We start from the raw sequence: 22,192 nt of genomic DNA, 5'->3' as shown, positions 1-22,192 counted from the left end.
AAATAAATAAATAAAATCTTTAAAAAAAAAAAAAAAAAAAAAAGAACAGTGGTCCACATCCAAGGGTTGAGAATGTCAAGAGACATTTCTGGTTATCAGAATGGGAAGGAGGATGCTACTGGCATCTAGTGGGTAAAGGTCAGGGATGCCGCTAAATATCCTACAGTGCACAAGACAGCCCCCACAACAAAGAATTATCCAGTCAAAAATGTTAATAGCACCATGGTTGAGAAGTTCTGCTGAGGAAGGAGCAGAAAACTCTCCTGTGTAACACTCACCAAACACACAAGGTAGAATTTGGCTGCCATATGGAGAAGGGGTAGGATCATTGAGAAAGCTCTACCACAGAAGTCAAGGAATACAAAGCCTGCCTAAGACTGAAGCTGAACTAACAAATAACAGCAGTCTCCCTAGGGGAAGGGGCAAGGTCATGATGAGAAATCCCCTCTGTGGAGCAGGGGCAGAAGAAAGACTAAAAGCTAAGAGTAGAGCAAAATACTGCAAACCACTCTCCAGCTACCCAGCCTCCCCAAAGTACAAGATAATGTTAGAGGAACGTGAAGCTGGTGCACTGAAGGTAACCACGGAAATAATAAAATACAACTGCAACTAAATTCTTCACTAGATTGACTCGACTCCCCATACCAACAACTTAGCAGAAAAAAGGTATGTCCATTTCCAGGCATAAATACTGCTTTATCTCAATTTCTCATTTTCTTTTCTTTTTTTTTAAGATTTATTTATTTATTTTGAGAGAGCGAGAAAGAGCACGTGTGCGAGTGGCGGGAGGGGCAGAGAAAGAGGGAGAATGAATCTCAAGCAGGCTCCCCGCCAAACTTGGAGCCCAACGCAGGGCTTGATCTCACAACCCTAAGATCACGACCTGAGCAGACAGAGTCAGATGCTTAACTGACTGAGCCACCCAGGCACCCCTCAATTTCTCATTTTCTACACACAATGTCAACATTCAGTGAAAAATTAGGAGAAACACAAAAAGGCAAAGGAAACCATCCTTTGTCAAGAGACAAAGCAATTAACAGAATTACACTAAAAAATAACCCATATATTAGAACTATCAGGGAATTTAAAGTAACTATGATTCAATATGTTAAATGCTCTAATGGCAAAGTGAATAAATGAGGACTTTCAGCAGAGAGCTGGAAAGTGTAAGAGAATCTAATAGAAATGCAAGAAATGAAAATGACAGTGACAAAAATAAAAACTGTCTTTGACAGTATAGTAGCCAGCCTCTAAGACAGCCCCCAGCGACCCCTGTTTCCTGGTATGCATGCCCTTATATTAAAGTTCCCACCCATACTGAATAGGCCTGACCTGTGTACCTACAGGATACTGTAAAAATGACCACATGTGGCTTCTGAGGTTAGATCATTAAAGTTATTGCAGCTTTCACCATGTATTCTCAGAGATGACTTGTCTGGGGAAGTCAAATGCCACATCATGAGGACATTCAAGCATACCTATAGAGAGTTCTATAGGAGGAGGAACCACAGTTTCCTATCAATTAATTTGGCAGCCACGTGAGTGATCCATCTTGAACATGAACACTCCAGCCTTACCAAGTCTTAGATAATATCAACCCTAGCCAAGGTCTTAACTGAAACATCAAGAGAAACTCCAAGCAAGAATCACTCAGCCAAGGAACTCCCAAGGTAATATAGGTTTATGGTTGTTTTAAGCTACTCAGTTTTGGGATAATTTGTTACACAATAGATAACTAATGCAAACAGTCTCATTAGGAGACTCTACAGTGATGAAAAAATATTCAATGAGATGAAAAATAGGTCAGTAAAAATTACCCAAACTAAAACACAGGAGAAAAAAGCTGGGAAAAAAAAACAGAACAGAGCATCTAAAAGCTGTGGAACAATATGTAATGCTCTAATGTACACATAATTGGAACCCCAAAAGAAGAATGAGGCACAAAAAAAATTGAAGAGAAAATGACCAAGATATTTCCAAAATGAACATAAATCACATATCCAAGAAGCTCAGAACACCAAGTAGGAGATACACACACACACACACACACACACACACTCCTAGACACATCATATTTAAACTGCTAAAAATCAAATATGTTAAAAATGTTGATGTGAGGCAGAGAAAAAAGACACATTACAGGGGTGCCTGGGTGGCTCAGTCGTTGAGTGTCTGCCTTTGGCTCAGGTTATGGTCCCAGGGTCCTGGGATTGAGCCCTGCATCAGGCTCCCTGCTCAGTAGGGAGCCTGCTTCTCCCTCTCCCTCTCACTCCCCCTGCTTGTGTTCCTGCTCTCATTTTGTGTCCCTCTGTCAAATAAATAGATAAAATCTTTAAAAAAAAAAAAAAAAGACACATTACATACAGAAGAATAAAGATAAGAGTAAAGCAGACTTTGTGTCAGGAGCTATGCAAACCAGAAGATTATAGAGTGACATATTTAAAGAACTAAAGAAAAAACTGTCAACACAAAATTCTATACCAAGAAAAAAAATCATTTTAAAAATGCAGAAAAAACAAAGGCTTTCTCTGAAAAAAACTGAGAGAACTATTTAGCAGCAGACTTGGAACCTTAAAGGAAGTCTTTCAGACAAAAGGTATATGATTCCAGGAGAAATCTGAATTTATACATACACAAAAAAGGAATAATGCTGCAATAGTGAAAATGCAGGTAAAAACAAGTTTTAATTTAATTACTCTAAACGTTAGTTGAATGTATAAAGAAAAAGCAGTGGCACTGTAGTTGGTATTTTGGCATGTGCAAAGAAGAATCTATGACAACAGCATAGATGGAAGGAACTGGGAGTATACTGTTGTAAGGTCCTTACATGACCCATGAAGGTAAATCACAGCTAATTTTAAAAGAATATCATAAATCACAATGGTAATCACCAAAATGTATTTTTGAGTTATAAATAATGGGCCAATCATGGAAATAAAATGGAATAATAAAAAATAGTCAATCCAAGGGGCGCCTGGGTGGCTCAGTCGGTAAGCGTCTGCCTTCGGCTCAGGTCATGATCCCAGGGTCCTGGGATCGAGCCCCACATCAGGCTCCCTGCTCCGCGGGGAAGCCTGCTTCTCCCTCTCCCACTCTCCTTGCTTGTGTTCCCTCTCTCACTGTGTCTCTCTCTGTCAAATAAATAAAATCTTTAAAAAATAATAACAAAAAAAATAGTCAATCCAAAAAGCAGCTAAATAAAGGGTGGGGAGAAGAACAAAAAACAAATGGAACAAATGGAACAAATGGAGGGGAGGGGGGAAGAAAATGGCAGAGTAGGAGGACCCTGGGCTCACCTCATCTCACAAATACAACTAGATAACTATCAAATCTTCCTAAATACCCCAGAAATCAACCCGAAGACTGGTAGAACAAACTCCACAACTAAAGGTAGAGAAGAGGACACATCAAAGAAGGTCGGAAGTGGGGAGCCTGAGTAGTGCAGTCAGTTAAGTGTCTGACTCTTGATTTCTGCTCAGGTCATGATCTCAGGGGTGTGAGATTCAGCCCCACATCGGGCTCTGCACTCAGTGCTGACTCTGCTTGAGATTCTCTCTCCTTCTCCTTCTGCCCCTCCTGCTTATATGCTTGCACTCTCTCTCTCTCTCTTTTTCTCAAAAATAAATAAAACTTCAAAGAAGGTCAGATGTGTGGAGACAGGGTTTAGGGGAGAAATGGATCACATATGCTGCAGAGGGGAGGGAGTCATGGTCACAGAGAAGGGAGAGAGAGAGAGAGAGGAGTACACAGGGGAACACACAAGGAGAACATTTCCCCATAGCCATTGCCTTAGAAAGCAAGAGGGGCTGAGTTTCATCATTTCTTGCAACCAGAGGGGCTTAAAGCCTGAAGTTCTAAGTGTCAGCGGGCTGGGCTCCAAGAGAGCCTGGAGGTAATGGGGCTGCTCTTGAAGAGGAAGCAGGCAAACAACCCAGGGACATATAGCATGGAAACAGCGATCTGAAGAGCAACTGGGGCACACAGTGGGGAGATTATTTGTTCTTCTCAGAGCGTGCTCCTGAGGGGCAGCATTTACAGAGAGACTTCTCCCCGAACAAAGCAGCTGGCCAGTGCCATTTCCCTCCCCCACCCCTCAGCATAAACACAGAGCCACCTGCAGGAAACAGGCAGCATGGACACTGGCTGCCTAACCTGCTTATACCAAGCCCCACCCCTCTGTACTCTGGTGGGAGTGCCCTGCTCAGTCACGTTGCCTCAGTCCCAGTACAGTGGGCCCCTTCCCCGGAAGCACAAACCCATGCCTACACCACATCTCCTGACAAGAATTTTGTAGGGCCTTGGTAGGGTGGAGGTGCTGACAGGTCTCATTTCACAAGCAGACCAGAACACACCGAGTTAAAACTTGCCACATTCAGGCCAGGGACCGAACGCTGCCCAGGACAGGTAAGGAGAGCCTCTGCAGATGACTAGCCTGAAGGATAGAGCAGTCAGAACACAACAGCAGAGTGCACACAGCACACACTACAGATACTTGCTGAAGTGTAGGCCCTGGGCACTACACGACCTCTTCTTTATAAGGCCATTACTTTCGGGAGTAGGAGACATGACTGTCTTTTCCAATGTATAGAAGCAGGCAGAGACTTAGACAAAATGAGAAGACAGACGAATGTATCCTAAATGAAAAAACAAGATAAGGCCACAGCCAGAGATCTAAGCAAAACAGATATAAGTAATATGTCCGATGGAGAATTTAAAGCACTGATCATAAGGATACTCACTGGGCTTGAGAAAAAAATGGAAGACAACAGTGAGACCCTTATCACAGAGATAAAAGAGTTAAAAAATAATCATTCAGAAATGAAGAGTGCAATAAATGAGATTGGAAACATGCTTGATGCAATGAACAGCAGGCTGGAAGAAGCAGAGAAATGAATTAATGACCTAGAAGACAAAGTAATGGACAGCAATGAAGCTGAACAAAAGAAAGAAAGAAGAATTATGCAAAATGAGAACAGACTTAGGGAACTCAGTGACTCCATCAAATGTAGTAACATTCGTATTATAGGAGTCCCAGAAGAAGAGAGAGAAAAGGGGACAGAAATTTTATATGAAGAAATAATAGCTGAAAGTGTCCCTAATCTAGGAAAGGAAGCAGATACCCAGATCCAGGAGGCACAGAAAAACCTCAACAAAATCAACAAAAGTAGATCCACACCAAGACATATTATAATTAAACTGACAAAATATAGTGATAAGGAAAAAATTCTCAAAAGCAGGAAGACAAAATAAGACAGTTATTTATAAGGGAAAACCCATAAGCAGATTTTTCAGAGACTCTCCAAGCCGGAAAGGACTAGCGTGATATATTCAGAGTGCTGAGTGGGAAAAATCTGCAGCCAAGAACTCTATCCAGCTAGGCTAACATTCAAAATAGAAGGATAAATAGAGTTTCACAGACAAACAAAAATTAAAGGAGTTCGGGGCGCCTGAATGGCTCAGTCGGTTAGGCGTCTGCCTTCAGCTCAGGTCATGATCCCAGGGCCCTGGGATAGAGCCCCGCATCGGGCTCTCTGCTCGGCTGAGAGCCTGCTTCTCCCTCTGCCTGCCACTCTGCCTATCTGTGCTCTCTCTCTATCTCTCTGTCAAATAAATAAATAAAATCTTTAAAAAAAAAAAATTAAAGGAGTTCATGACCACTAAACCAGCCCTGCAAGAAATACTAAAGGGGACTCAGAGTAGAAAAGAAAGACCAAAAGTGACAGTATAAAGATAGGAAACACAAAAGCAGTAAAAATGAATATTTCTATAAGAAATCAGTCAAGGAACTCACAAAATAAAAGGATGTAAAATATAATAACATATACCTAAAACATGGGGAGGGCAGGAATAAAGAATGGTTTCAAACTTAAACGACCATCAACTTAATATAGACTGCTATATGCAGAAGAGGTTACATACAAACCTAATGGTAATCACAAATCAAAAACTACTAATAAACATGCAAAGAGAAAGAAATCCAAATATATTACTAAAGAAAACCACAAGCCATGAAACAGAGAAAGATAAGAAAGGATCAGAGAAAATCTTCAGAAGCAACCACAAAACAAGTAATAAAATGGCAATAAATACATATCTGTCAATAATTATTCTGAATGGGGGCACCTGGGTGGCTCCGTCATTAAGCATCTGCCTTCGGCTCAGGTCATGATCACAGGAACCTGGGATCGAGCCCCACGTCGGGCTCCCGGCTCAGCGGGACGCCTGTTCCTCCCTCTCCCACTCCCCCTGCTTGTGGTTCCCTCTCTTGCTGTGTCTCTCTTTGTCAAATAAATAAATAAAATCTTTAAAAAAAAGAAAACCCAAAGACCACCAAAAAATTGTTAGAACTGATAAATGAATTCAGTAAAGTCACAGGACACAAAATCAATAAAAGGTATCTGTTGTGTTTCTATACATCAATAATGAAGCAGCAGAAAGAGAAGTTAAGGAATCAATCCCACTCACAACTGCATCAAAAATAGTAAGATACCTAGGAATGAACCTAACTAAAGAGGTGAAAGGTACTCTGAAAACTATAAAACACTGATGACAGAAATTGAAGACGGCACAAAGAAATGGAAAGACATTCTGTGCTCATGGATTGGAAAAACAAACATTGTTAAAATGTCTATACTACCCAAAGCAATCTATACATTTAAAGCAATCCCTATCAAATACCAACTGCATTTTTCACAGAACTAGAACAAGCAATCCTAAAAATTTGTATGGAACCACAAAAGACCCCTAATAGCCAAAGCAATCCTGAAAAAGAAAAGCAAACCTGGAGGCATCACAATTCTGGAATTCAAGTCATATTACAGAGCTGTAGTAATCAAAACAGTATGGTACTGGCACAAAAACAGACACATAGATCAATGGAACAGAATAGAAAATGCAGAAATGAATCCATGATTATATGGCCAATTAATCTTCAACAAAGCAGGAAAGAAGAATATCCAATTGGAAAAAGACTGTCTCTTCAATAAACGGTGTTGGGAAAACTGGACAGCCACATGCAAAAGAATGAAACTAGACCATTATCTTTCGCACACATAAATAAACTCAAAATGGATTAAAGACCTAAATGTAAGACCTGAGACCAAAGAAGTCCTTGAAGAAAGCACAGGCAGTGATTTCTCTGACATTGGCCACAGCAACTTTTTTCTAGATATGTCTCCTGAAACAAGGAAACAAAAGCAAAAATATATTTTGGGGACTACATCAAAATAAAAAGTTTTTTTTTTTTAAGATTTTATTTATTTGAGAAAGAAAGAATGAGAGACAAAGAGCACGAGAGGGAAGAGGGTCAGAGGGAGAAGCAGACTCCCCGCTGAGCAGGGAGCCCGATATGGGACTCGATCCCGGGACTCCAGGATCATGACCTGAGCCGACAGCAGTCGCTTAACCAACTGAGCCACCCAGGTGCCCAAAATAAAAAGTTTCTGCACAGCAAAGGAAACAATCAGCAAAACTAAAACCAACCTAAGAATGGGAGAAGATATTTGCAAATGACATATGTGATAGAGGGTTAGTATCCAAAATCTATAAAGAACTTAGAAAACTCAACACCCAAAAAACAAAAAAACCAGTTAAGAAATGGGCAGAAGATATGAATAGACATTTTTCCAAAGACGACCTCCAAATGATCAACAGACACATGAAAAGATGCCAATATCACTGGTCATCAGAGAAATACAAATCAAAACTATAATAAGATATCACCTCACATCTGTCAGAATGGCTAAAATCAACAACACAAGAAACAACAGGTGTTGGCAAGGATGTCATGAAATGGGAACCCTCTTACACATTTTTTTCTACCTCACATGGAATATTCACCAAAAGAGACCATACACTGGGTCATAAAACACACCTCAATAAATAAAGAGAATTGAAATCTTGTAAAGTATGTTTTGGGATCATAATGGAATTAGACTAGAAATTAATAACAGAAAGGTATCTGGAAAACTCCCCAGATTTGTATGCTAAACAACCCACTTTTCCTTAATCCATGAGTGGAAGTGGAGGTCATAAGGGAAATCGGGAAATATGTGGAATATTATGGAAAAGGCAAAACTGTAGGGACAAAAAAAAAGATGCCTGTTTGCTTGGGCCTAGGGAAGGGGAGAGGAGACTGACCACAAGGAGAAGGAGGGCATTCTGTGCAGTAATGGAAATGTTCTCAAGTTTGAATGTGATAGGGCGCCTGGGTGGCTCAGTTGGTTAAGCGACTGCCTTCGGCTCAGGTCATGATCCTGGAGTCCCGGGATCGAGTCCCACATCGGGCTCCCGGCTCGGCAGGAAGCCTGCTTCTCCCTTTCCCACTCCCCCTGCTTGTGTTCCCTCTCTCGCTGTCTCTCTCTCTGTCAAATAAATAAATAAAATCTTTAAAAAAAAAAAAAGTTTGAATGTGATAGCGGATAGTGCATCATTACATGCACTTGTCAAAACACATAGAACTGATCACTAAAACTAGTGAATTTTATTATATGTAAACTGTACCTCAATAAACCTGATTTTACAAATTTTTCTTTAAAAAAAGTACATGGAACAGGAAAAATGAAATTCAAATTTCCATGTATACACTCCTGTATGTTCTCAGTGTTGGCTGCCCCATGTGCCCTTCACTACACGAGCACCCCACACCCACACCCTCATTCTTACTGAAAGGATTATTCTGAGCCTCAGTGAATCAAGACCAAAAGTCCAACAACCTCCCATCCTTTAAGAAAACATAAATTTAAAAGTGGTGTTAGTGTTTATGAATACTGCGTCCTATAATCACTGACAGTCCTCATCAAAATGACTAGCATCCTCTAAATTTTAAAGGTAAAGTTCAGATGTAAATTCTCCTTATCCACACAGATGATATAATTTTTACTTCCAGATTTCAGCAGTTGTCCTTGATTTTGTATAAGGAAAGTCATTTAAACTCCCTAATTCTATAAGCCATTCCCATGGCTCCTACCAGCTACTTCAATCTCAAGTCTTAAATTCCAGAGATCAGATAAAGGCTCTGCATCACAGCTAATGAGTCTTAATGCTCTTTCAGAGTCAGTCAAAGCTTTAGACAGGCTTTTCAGAATAAACTTATTTTTCCAGCATAGTCGATTTTCTTGCTAGGCAAGATTTGATTACCAAATTGTGCTAAGTTCTAGAAATTCAGGTTTCATTCTTGTATGCTCCCACATTTCAGCAGACAATTAAGGAACTTTCTGATCCATGCTCCCGCCCTCTGGGGTTTGGGTAGAAGACAAATCTACCACAGAGAGTTACACTCACATTTCTGGGGCTTTGATCCTTGGGGACTCAGTAAATCCTACAGTGGGACTTTTGTAGTTGAACAACTGTGTGGCAAGCAACGTAGTTTTGCTTATTTTTTAATTCACAAACTCTGCCCCCTGCTTTTGAACAATTCCCAAAAGTAATGTTAATTTTCTTTTTGTAAGAAAAATGTCTCCAAAAAGCCCAGATTAATTTTTCTACATTGTGAATGTTTCCTTTTATAAATTGGAAAAGAGAATTATAAGAACTGATAAAGGTATAGTTAGCAAGAAGTCTATGGGCACTAAGATAAGGCAGGACCATGAGGCCTGGCAGAGTAGACGCCTGACAGATGGCATTTTGGAACTTCAGCTTTAATGTCATTCTTAGATGGAAGGTTCTTTCAGGTTAGATATCACATGATAAACATAACAATTACTTTAAGTCCAAAAATTATACTTCTATCTGATAGAATCTTGGGCAAATCACACAGCAAGAAATGCTCTAAGCTTTAAAAAAAATCATGATACAAAATTCTATTTACAGTATAACGTCAAGTATGTTAGAGAAAGACAGGAAATAAATAGGAGAAATGGAAAGAAATACAAATATACCAAGATGTTAAGACATTTTTGGAATAATGGAACTATACAGGATTTTCCTAAATTTTCTTCACTCTTTACTCTTCAAAATATAATTTTAACATCCTTAGGTTGTTAGAAACCTAATGTAATTTAACAAACACATGACATATTGTTAGGCAGGTTTTGATTTGGGGGTGTCTATATACTTGTTTGTTTGATAAACATAAGGTGAAATCGATATGCATTAGTTGCAAAATTTGGAAAATCAAATTTGCCCTATGTCATATAAAGAAATGTGTAAACATGCCCGAGAAAATCAGTCAAAGCAATGGACAAAAATGAAATCTCGATTTTTTTTTTTTCTCTTACCCGTTTTTCCTTCTGATTAGTTTCACTGTCCTATTGAACACCTTCCTTGGAGGATTCTAATCAGGATATAGAATGAAACCCAAACTCTTTATTTCTTTAAGAGAACACTTAAAAAGGGCTCTTATGTGCCATGCATTACTCCAATCATTTTACAAAGGTTAACTCATTTCATCTAGGTAAGTCTTCAGTTTGGCATTCCAAGCATTCCCCACTTAGCTGCTACTTCCAGCCTTTTCCCACCTGTCCAACTGCCCTGTGACTCAGCCTCACCATTCTACTCTGCTTGCCTCAAACATACTCACAGGCACCTCTCATCCTCTGTTCGTCTCTTTCTGAGACATTGTCCCCACCTCATCCACCAAAATCTACTTGTCAAAGGCCAAAGCAGGCTCAAATCCTACCGTCATCAAACCTTCCCAAAGCCTCCGGCTCAGATCTGTGCCCCTCTCCATTACTCTTTGTGGGACTAGAGGTACAAGTAATTTCTGAACAACATAATCTCTTATAGGAAATAAAACCTAGTGGAGTTTGCATCGTCTTTTCTATATTCCTCTCCCTACACTGCCTGACTCAGTGTTGTTCTACATAATAGATGCTGCTCAACATGTAAATGTCATGTAAATACATTCAATCTATAAAATAAAGACAGACCTTAAGGAGCAATTTTCAATACTTTGCATAGAACAACATATATTGCCCCAAATCATTTATTATCAAAATTGTATACAAATGGCCACATTATAAAACTACTTATCAATTTTTTAAGCATTTTCTATGTGCCAAGTGCTGTGGCTAAGCATTTTACATGCATTATAACTTAGAATAGTCCCCCAAAATTATCCCATAAAAGACTTGCCTTATAGTCAAGTCATTATAAAGTTCTATTATGAAGGTATCTTTTTTGAAAAATAATATACTGTTTGGGGAAGACACATTCTTCTGAACTAATTCAATCATGCTAGCATAGAAATCATCTGATAAAATCTATTTTTTCAAATGGGACCAGGAGACAAAGAAATTTAACATAGACATTTGAATTATTCCTACGGCATGATTTCACAGTTGCTAGTGCTGGGAAATTTGGAAATAAATTTTATAAAGATCATTTTAAAACAAGAAAAGTAACATAGCCAGTTGTTATGTTGAGGAACCACAAGTATACCACCACAGAGAGAAAAAAACACCTGAACGTTTGAGAATTAGTAGCTGAGGCTGGAGATAAAACTTCTAATGCCATGTCATATGTGGGTTAAAAAAGCTCTGCACAACATCATCTCAGGAAAGCAACAATGATGTGCTCTGGAAAACTCTGCCTAGAAAGGAGACTCAAAAATAGCTCTCTATTGAAGATAAAGACACCAGAGTCAGAGATGACTGTTAAAGAGTTTGAACAGAAGTGTTTTGGGGCACCTGGGTGGCTCAGTTGGTTAAGCATCTGACTTTGGCTCAGGTAACGATGTCAGGGTCCTGGATCGAGCCCCGCGTCGAGCCCCATGTCCTGGCGGTCGCATGGCCTCATCTGGTTCTGCGCCCAGCAGGGAGTCTGCTTGTCCCTCTCCCTCTGCCCCTCCCCTTCTCATGCTCTCTCTCTCACTTTCTCTCTCTCAAATATAGAAATAAAATCTTTAAATTTTTTTAAAAAAGAAGTGTTTTGTGAAACGGGAATGTAAAAATGTTTCAGTAATGTGTTACATATTCCTATTTCAGATCACATCATATATGTAATTGTAATATTTTATTATGTATCATGTAAATATTATATATCAAATTCACCCCAAAAAGAATTTTTTTTTTAATCTTCTTGTTGGAAAAATGGAGGTTTGCCTTCGATGAGGGTGACCTTAGATGTTAGCATGGATGGTTCTCTTCACAACCACCAGTGCACTGGGTATTATGCCCCTTATCCAGATGAGGAAGTGGGGCTTAAAAGTTGAGAAACTCACAAGGGCACACAGCTGCTCAGTGCAAAGTCCAGTTGACTAAAAGTCTGTGCCCTCAACCACCACCTCCACGGCAGGAAGCTCCCACAGGTCCTTGCTAATGTCAGGAGCCACAAAATCCAAATTGTTTTTCCTCCTCCAGCAGGATCAGCATAGAAGCATACACTTTCCTTAGAAACAAAATGCATGTGAAGAACCTTCTCTGCTGAGCTCACACTGGCAAGGCTGGAAAGCTTCTGTGCTCCTCAGAAGCGAGGCCCCCCCTGACAGCTGTCAGCAGCACTGCAAGGGTGGAAAGAGATGGCATTGGAAAGCTCCCGAGAGGAGCCCTCTGATCCCTTGTAAGACTCCCCAGTTTTACACAATCTTCACCAAATGAGAGACAGAGATGAAAAAGAGATATGGAATTGACCTATCTTATGTATCCAGTCCTCTTCTTATTTTCCATTTGACACGTGTTTGTTAAATGAACTAGAGAAATTTCAGAGCTACAAAGACAGAGAACCTCAATTAACTGTATTTGACCTCAATCTCAGAGCAGCAGCTGACCATAAAACACACTCAGTCTTTTTGGTTTGCTCCCAAATTCTCAGCTAGAATGTCATCACAGAAACAACATGAAATGTGCAACACTGAATCAACAGAAACGTGCAAGCCTCACAACACATGATATCAAGGAGGGGTATCAGGAGTGATGCTTCTTTCAGTTTTAGGTAAATCCGCTTAAATCTTATGGCAGTAAGTGTAACATTTTTAAAAAGACAAATTTATACATCTGGGTTCTTAAATATGGGCAGGAGCTGTCTATAGACAAAGGAGCTCCAGGAGGGACGGGTCCTGACCCGGCAGGCACCACGCTGTGGGCGCAGCCCCCGAAGAGCCTGCCTGCAGCTTTCTCTGCTGTGCAAACAGTGCCCGAGGAGTTCTTCTTTTAAGTACAGTTCTTGGAAAAGTTAAATGCAAATGTTACAAGAAATGAAAGGGTTTATTTCAGATGATTTCTTTTAAGTTTTTACTCAATTATATATGAGAACAAAAATATAATCTCTCATTCAATAGAAAAATAAAACAAAAGTGTTAGCTGTCCAGAAAACCCTAACTTCTGTTCAAAATTCTAACACCTCTGAAAGACAGTATTTAATCAATCACAGCAGTTTGATGAGAGCCCATATAGGAGATGTTTTGAAACAATGCTTCTTATCACATAAAACATAATCCTGACCTTCAGGGTACAAGATGCCCACACCTTGCAACTGCCTTTTATCTCCCCCGCTCTTCCAAGGAGGTTGGAAGACAAGCTCTTCAAGCCCTTGGAGACTAAGCGCAGTATCAACTCACCTGAATGTGCATGGCGCCCTCTGCCGCTGCTTGAATAGTCAAACAACCACTGATGAGTGACCCCTGCTCTTCAGCACTCAGGGAGCCTTTCAGAGAACCTGACTGCTCCAGAAACTTCATCTCTTTTCTAGAAAGAAGAGTGACCCTGTGAGTACCTGAAAGCAAACTTAAAAACAAAGGTAAACACGAATCCCTAGGGAAATGCAAATCAAAACCACAATGATATACCTACCACTTCACATCCATCAGGATGAAAAAAATAGAAAGTAAACCAAGAGTTAGTGAGGATGTACAGTATTGGTGGAAATGTAAACGGGGAAGTCACTGTGGCAAACAGTTCGATGGTTTCTCAAAAAGTCAAAAAGAGAACTACCTACCATATGATCCAGCAATTCCAATTCTGTTAATACCCACCCCCCAAAATGAAAGCAGATACTCAAACAGCTATTTGTGTATTCATGTTCATAGCAGCATTGTTCACAACAGCCAAAAGATGGAAACAACCCAAAAGTCCATACATAGATGAAAACAAATGTGGCACATACATACAATGGAATTCGATAGAATGGAATTCAGCCTTTAAAAGGCAGGAAATTGGGGCGCCTGGATGGTTCAGTTGGTTAAGCGTCTGCCTTGGGCTCAGGTCAAGATCTCAGGGTCCTCAGATAGAGCCCTGCATCAGGGGCTCTCTGCTCAGCAGGGAGTCTGCTCCTCCCTCTCTCTGTTCCTCCCCCCTGCTCATGAGCTTTTTCCCCCTCCCTCTCTCAAATAATCTTTTTTTTTAAAAAGGGAGGAAATTCTGTCACATGCTGCAGCATGGATGAACCTTGAGGACATGACACCAAATGAAATCAGCCAGTCACAAAGAGACAAATACGGTATGATTCCACTTATATGAGGTACCTAGAATAGTCAAATTCATAGAGACAGAAAGTGGAATGGGGGCTGCCAGGGCTGGAGGAGGGTACCTGTGGTTTAATGGGTACAGAGTTTCAGTTTTACAAGATGACCTTTTGGGGACAGATGGTTGTATGACAGTGAGAATGCACTTGATGTCCCCTGTATGCTTAAACATTATTAAACTGTATGCTTAAACTGTATGCTTAAACATTATTAAGACAGTAAATTTGATGTCGTGTGTATTTTACCACAATTAAATTTTTTTCTTTCTGGTTTTTGAAGAGATGAGGCAAGGCCAATAGGAGGTAAGATTGGAAAGTAGTAGTTCTTCACCCACTTCTGTCAATCCCTGGGGAACAGGATTGAAAGAAGGTATCTCATAGTCAGGACCAGGGCCTTCCTGGGGCGTCACCCGTGCAGAGACCCGTGCTAAGAAGGGCCCTCGCTGGGTTTAATGCTCTGCTGTTACAGTCTCAAAATGCTTAATGAATACGGAGCAAAGGGCCCCACATTTTCATTTGTACTTAGCCTCACAAATTATGTAGTCAGTCCTGCTTATGATTCATGACATATTAAATAAATATAAACACATACAACATATACAAACACACACACACACACACAGTTGCCTAAGGAGCATCATTTATGCTTTCCAAAAAATTCCGTGGATTTCTGCCAGTGAGTCAAATATTTTTTACAGCATTTCATGTTCATGGTTTTGATCTTTAAGCTGTCGACATCTTCAGCCGAAGACTACCAGGAACACACCTACGGTAGGACAAGTCAGGTTTGTTACTCACTGCATTGAGGGAGAATGCACAGTAGGGGGAACTACGGGGTATTAGTAAGAAAGTGTCAGGGAGAACCGGTAGCAGGATTTGAGCTTTGGTTGGGTGATTTGGAAGAGGATCTGAGGGTCTGATTTCACTGGATTGGATGCCGTAGAAAGGGAAGGCAATTTGAACACTGAGTATCTCAATAAACATAAATATTTGGAGGACAAACTAGACTGAAGATAAAGCTGTCATGAGCAAAGAAGTAGCAGTCATTCATTTTAGCCAAGAGAAGGCTGCTCAGTATTTGTGGGTTACACAGTGATCTCATTTTTGTCTATGCTTAGACAAATTTAAAACATGGTCTTGCTTTGTCTCATTCTGTCATGGTCTAAGAGTGACCCTGTCTGAGGTGGGTGTTCTTGAGACTGCTTATGTCCAACAGGAGAATGCCATGGCCCAGCCACGAATGCTGGGCCAGCTCCAGATGTTAGGGGCTGTGCTTTTGTTGTTTTTCGTTTTTTCTCTTTCTTAAAACTATGTATCTTGTATTTTGTTTTAGCTACAAATTGAGGAACAGAAACTTTCTTGCTACTGTTACTGCAAAAAAAAAAATATGAAAATATGCTGAAATGCAAACATTATTATACCTAACAAAAAGAAGCTCCATGGCAAAGATAATGAGTCGACAAATGATCACGCAGATTCAAAGTCTTTCCTGCTTCTGAGTCAACAAACATAAAGACACTATTGTAGGTCATCATCACACATGGGATCTGAACCCAAATTTTTTTAAAGGAGAGGGAGAAATCTGAGATTGTTGTCATGTAGATAATTTGGAAGATCTGTAATATATTAACTTTAAAAAAAAAAAAAAAACCTACCTTAAAATCAAGCCAGAAAATGGCTACCTTATTTTAGAGGATCCTAAGGACACACATGCAGAAGTTCCTCCTTGGAACAACTCAATGTTGGGAACTGAATACCCCTGACCACTACCCCCAGTGAGCAAGCATTTGAAAAATATTTTTACATATAACACATTCCTTGAAGTAGAGGTTTATAAAGTTACTGAAAATATACAAAACAAGGTGTGTTTCTTAGCCAGTTCATCAAGAAGTTCGTATTAGTTGTCTAGAGTATTGTGTGGTATCTTAGCAACAGATTAGAAATTGACTGTAAGTCTGATAACCTAAAATCAAGAAAGAACTGACTTAAATGGCAGAAAATAGATATTTTAAACACCACCGAGGGAAATATAGTAAAAAGAGTTACCAGAAAATGTTGCCCTACCAAGATAAGAAGGAAGAGTGAACGTTTACTTGTCCTAGAGGATCCCGGGATTGTGCTCCAGCAGCGACCCCCAACCTCCCTGAACACAGTCCGAGTTCTTCACTCAAATAACCACAGTGAGGAGGGCACCACTCAATCCAAAGATCATTTAATTTTCATTTCATGTTTTGGATCCATTTTTTAAAAATTTTTGGAGGTATAGAACTCTGTAAATGTACTAAAAACCATTTACTGTATACTTGAAGAGCCAAATATATGCTATATATATCTCAATAAAGCTGCTGTATTTGTTTCTTGTTGCTTTTATAACAAATTACCACAAACTCAGTGGATTAAACAATACAAATTTATTATCTTACAGTTCCAGGGGTCAGAAATCTCAAGTAGACTGACATCAGCGTATCAGCAAGGCTGCATTCCCTCTGGAGGCTCTAGAGGCAAATCTGCTCATTGCCTCTTGTAGCGCCTACAGCTCCCCCCTCACCATTTTCCTTGGCTTCACGGTCCTCTTCCGTTCCCTAGCCTGCAATCTCATCATTCCAACCTCTGCAATCTCCATCACACCTCCTTCTTTGGCTCTCCTCATTCTCTCCCCCTGATAAGGACCCTTGTAATTACATGGAGCCAATCTGGATAATCTCCCATATTCATATTCTCAACTTAATCATATCTGGTTCTCTATTGCCATGTAAGGTAACATATTCCCAGGTCCCGGGGATTAGGGCATGCACATCTTTGGGGGAGTCATTGTTCTACCTACTACACTTACATCAAAAAAAAAAAAAAAAAAACTTTTAGAATAGAATATGTGATATATGTAGAATTCCTGTAAAATTACTGTCCAAAATTGTGCTTACAGAACAGAGAGGACTTACCTATTAAAGCTGCCTCAAATCAGATAATTAGGTTATGTTTGGCTCTTTGTACTTCGCAGATAATTTTCCACCATATTCTGAATTCCACTAGCTGTTGAAAAGTTTGTTGTCAATTTGTAATTCTTTTATAGGTAGTCTGTCTTTTCTCTCTCACTTTTAAGACTTTTCTTATGTCCCTTGGTGTTTGTAGTATCCCTGTGATGTATGTAGATACAGATATCCTTTTTATTTACCCTGCTTAGGACACTTTGTTCTTCCAGAATATGAGGATCCGTGTCTTCAACTGAAATGAAGTCTCGCTCCTTGTACCTTCATAAATTCTTCCTCCCTATTCTCCCTAAATCTCTCAGGCCTCTGATGAGATATACGTTAGGCGTCCTCTCCGTATCAGTCATATTTCTTAACTACTTCTTCACATTTCCCATCTCTTTATCTCCTGAATTCCATGCTAAATAGTATCTTCAGATCCGACTTCCAGTTTACTGTGGTCATAAAACCTTGTCTCTCACGTGTTTGGGGATTTTTAGTTGTGAGCAGATGTTCACTGAACTCTGTCTGTGGAATCCTGTGAGCCTCTGTTTTAAGGTACATTATTCTGGAGACAGTGTGTATCTTCCTGCTGACAGGCACTGCAGACATTACTAACCAAGGGACCAATTTGAATTCTTGGATTAGAGTTTATAAGACCACACAGTAATATGAATTTGGGCTCCAAAGCTCTTAGAGAGCTGGTTTGTGGTTATAAATTCTCAGAGAAACTCCTTCTCCCTCCACCCAGAACCAAGGCCAAGACAGACAAGCCCCCACATACAGACTAGATTTTTTCCTACTACTCCTTTCACCAACAATGTCACCCTCTGAATACTAGCTTCACTTGGGGGTCTCCAATTTGATCCCCCATCTTGCACAGACTAAGGTTTGCTGTTAGAACCAAAGCAAGATTGGCAATTATCTTAGAGCAGCTGTGACGTTCACATATCTCTTAGGATCTGTGCTCCCAAATTTGGCCTCTCAGAGTTTCCATTACTTTCTTGCCAGATCAGCTATGCATTATAAACTATACATTTACTCAATCCTTTTAAGTATTTTGAAGTGGAAAAGTCTTTCAGGATACTTATTTTGCCATATTGCCAGAAACTAAACTCTAGACTGTTTCTTTAAAATCTAATATTCTTAGATATTATGTGCACTTCATATTTCATGATAAAAGAGAAATACTGACCATATCCATTTCAGTAATAAGTTATTCAATGTGAATATGATCTCTACTAGGCACATGAATTTATAACACACAATTGCTAATTGATTACATCATGGTTCTTGTTCATGTGTAGCAAAGAAAAATAATACTGGTTTTTAGAGTTACCACTGGTAAGGCCTTACTCTTCTGTTTTCCAGCTTTGCCCACTTGAAAAAATACATATATGTATTATTTATATATACTATTGCATTATATAAATATTACATATATTTATACATATAAATAATACCTAAATCCACCTGAAGCCAATAAACTTAGCCTTAAAAACAACAATATATTTCTGAAATGCATCAAAACACAAAGAATGGTTCTTTTTTTATTTAATTTAGCTTATTCACTCTGATGCTTTAGAAATCAAGGCCCACATTGGTTACAAACTCACTCCAGGACAAAAAGTGTTAGCCACGTGTGGGATGGAAACCAGTTTCTGACTCCTTCCCTTAAACACAGTGAATAGAAACCTCCTCCTTTTCCTCACTCTTCCTACTAAACCATGATGGTTCTGCCATTAAAAAAAAAAAAAAATCCTGTCTGGTGGGACTTATTTATAGGGCTAATTGGCACAATTTATTGGCTTAAAATCTGAAGATTCAAGGTAGCCAATTTACTGGAGAAAACTGAGAGGAGTCTGCATCCACTCCCTCCCTCATGAATGTTGCTAACACCGGAGTCCCAGCCTGTTGAGTTTGAACTTAGACTACAGGGTTCCTGTTTTCCATCCGGTTAGCCCTGGTGTACCTGACGAAACTACCAAATCCTTCCAGGATTTCATTACCAACAGAGTTCAGCCCACGGGGAGCCTGTGCCACGTGGTACATGGCCCATCAATTAGCTCATCCCTCATGGCAGTTTGAAATGAAGACCCTCAAAGTGGGTTGGTCAAGGGTACATGGAGCCATAGGCGTATGCCCAGTGGTAGAGTCACCGCAATTGTGGGCTTTAGAAAGGCAGGACCTCAGACAAGGACCTGCTATGAAACCATCCTCCCCAGAACTGCTGAAAGTTACCAGAGCTGTTGTCTGACTATCAGAAGCTCAGATGTCGCCTGAACAATGTCCTGTTTCTGCAACAGTGATGTAGCTGCAGGGATAGCTTCCAGGGTCCCTTGCTTCCTTGAAGAGCCTCACAATACATCCCCACTGACTGATGTAATCTGGGTACCTCTATACTTGTAACCTGAAAGGGCCTAGCACCTACTTTGTTCAGAAATTAGATGGAACTATTGGCTGAAGGAAATTATCACATATCTAAACTGCTTGGTTTTAAACTATATGATTTATATAAATTAGACCTGTAGCAATGGCTAAGCCTAGGGACCAATAACACTGGTAAATGTCAACTACATTGCCCATAAATATAACCAGAATAAAAATGTTCATATCTCTGAAGGACTGTTTATAGCTACCAAACAAAAAATAATTTCTGTTCAATTAAATGTATTTGCTATTAAATAGAAACAAGTGAGAAACATAATATGGTGCCCCTGTTCCCTTTCTGGAAAGACTTTGTTTTCGTAACTTATTTTTAAAAGTAAAAAAAGAAAAAATAGAAAGAAAAATAAACATCCCCATATTTCTACTGAGAACTAACCACCACCAATCTTGACATATGTGCTTCTTGTCATTTTTTAAATAAGCAAAACATTAAAGTTCTTTTAACCGCCAACCTCACAGAACTATTTTCTACTGAATTCAGAGAGGGTTTTTAAATGCCAAAGCCTGAAAACACAATAATTACCCACTTCATCCTTGAGAGAATTATGTTTGAGTAGCTAATGTACTCAAAGCACCTGCTTTAAGCTGCAGTAAGCCAAAGCAAACTTTTAGCCTTTCTTCCCAATGTAGTGAGTCAGATTAGAACAAACAGATGGGACGACAAAAGAGGCTCTTGTTTCTTCGATGAGCTGCTGTTCTATGGACTTCCCAGGGATTGTCCCTATGGAGAAAGAAAGGAAAAAGAGACAGAAGGTAGTAGCCAGAATAACCACACCAATGGTCTCATGCAGATTAGACTCAGGGTGAAGAATCTATATAAGCAATTTGGCCTCGAGGCCCTTTCTGCCCCTGGAAAAGACATGGGCATGAGGGGAGAGACCTGGTCACACATTAACCCACTGGACCACTACATGGCTGCAAACTCCAGAACCCTGCTGTGCAGGGATCCCAAGAGAAAACCATATGAAACGTTTGGAGGAGTTTTCAGACATACTCAGATAATCCCTCATGTTCTCTTCAAGTTCAATAACTATGCCCGTAAATCAAAACCAGCCATTTGGCAATGTTTTATCCCAATTAGATCAGTTCCAATATTTTTCATTAAGTATTTTGGAAGAACTTAACACATAAATACATGGAAAAGAAAGGGCTCTCAGTAGGGTTTTCAGCAGCCTCAGATACGGCAGAATGTTGCAGCCTACACTATTTAAGAGTTAAGAACGCACGCATTCAAAGCACATTAGTAAGTGCTGCAGCGTACCAGTTCTACCTCTAGAGGTCAGCCTAGCACTAGAAGTCAAAATATTTCCAGCCTAACTTCAGTGAATTTGTATTTTTATTTAAAATTGGAGAAAAGGAAATAATACATTATATGTTTAAAAAAAGAAGAAGAAGAAGATAGCAGGAGGGGAAGAATGAAGGGGGGGAAATCGGAGGGGGAGACGAACCCTGAGAGACGATGGACTCTGAAAAACAAACTGAGGGTTCTAGAGGGGAGGGGGGTTGGAGGATGGGTTAGCCTGGTGATGGGTATTGAGGAGGGCACGTTCTGCATGGAGCACTGGGTGTTATGCACAAACAATGGGTCATGGATCACTACATCAAAAACTAATGATGTAATGTATGGTGATTAATGTAACATAATAAAAAAAAATACTTTGCTTGAAAAAAAATAAAATAATAAAATAAAATTGGAGAAAAGGAAATGTTAATTATCCCTGTAGGGCAAAATATGGGTGGTTTTAATTTTTTCATATTTCTATTTTTGAAGTTTCATTCAAAAGGAGCATTTATTACTTTAAAAAGATAAAGACAATGGAGAGATTGGAATCCTTGTATACTACCACTGGGCCTGTAACACGTGCAGCTGCTATGGCAAACAGTATGGTGGTTCCTCAAAAAATTAAAAATGGAATTACCACAAGACCCAGCAATCCCACTTCTGGATATATATTCAGAAAAAATGAAAGCAGGGACTTAAAGAGATATTTGTACATCCATGTTCACAGCAGCATTATTCACAATAGCCAAAAGGTAGAAGCAACTCAAATGTCCATCAATGGATGAAGAGATAAACAAAATGTGGTCTATACACACAATGGAATATTATTCAGTCTTTAAAAAGAAGGAAATCCTGGGGCGCCTAGGTGGCTCAGTCGGTTAAGTGTCTGCCTTCGGCTCAGGTCATGATCTCAGGGTCCTGGGATCGAGCCCTGCATCAGGCTCCCTGCTCAGTGGGGAGCCTGCTTCTCCTTCTCCCTCTGCCCCTGCCCCCTGCTTGTGTGCTCTCTCTCTCAAATAATAAAGTCTTAAGGAAAAAAAACCACCCCCCTCCACACACACACACACACACACACACACACACACACACACACACACAC

The 22,192-nt window shown here is 39.8% G+C and overlaps 1 protein-coding gene across 7 annotated transcripts in view; it reads right to left on the bottom strand.

The window, feature by feature from the left end:
- The window catches only part of CRYL1 (crystallin lambda 1), a 134,519-nt gene that overhangs the window by 83,186 nt on the left and 29,141 nt on the right, over nt 1-22,192 (bottom strand). For 2 of the 7 annotated variants that reach the window (XM_032403386.1, XM_032403387.1), the window contains one exon: nt 13,496-13,622. In XM_032403386.1, coding sequence (XP_032259277.1) covers nt 13,496-13,622 — 127 coding nt within the window. Of the gene's footprint in view, nt 1-13,495; nt 13,623-13,727; nt 14,054-17,336; nt 21,150-22,192 lie in introns of those variants that run through there. The other 5 variants (XM_032403389.1, XM_032403388.1, XM_032403390.1 and 2 more) reach the window with 5 other exon arrangements.

This window comes from Phoca vitulina, unplaced genomic scaffold, assembly GCF_004348235.1.
Source record: "Phoca vitulina isolate PV1807 unplaced genomic scaffold, GSC_HSeal_1.0 scaffold5, whole genome shotgun sequence".
Lineage (NCBI taxonomy): Eukaryota > Metazoa > Chordata > Mammalia > Carnivora > Phocidae > Phoca > Phoca vitulina.
Note: the sequence above shows the minus strand (reverse complement) of the source record. Positions and strands in the feature narration are given on the sequence as shown.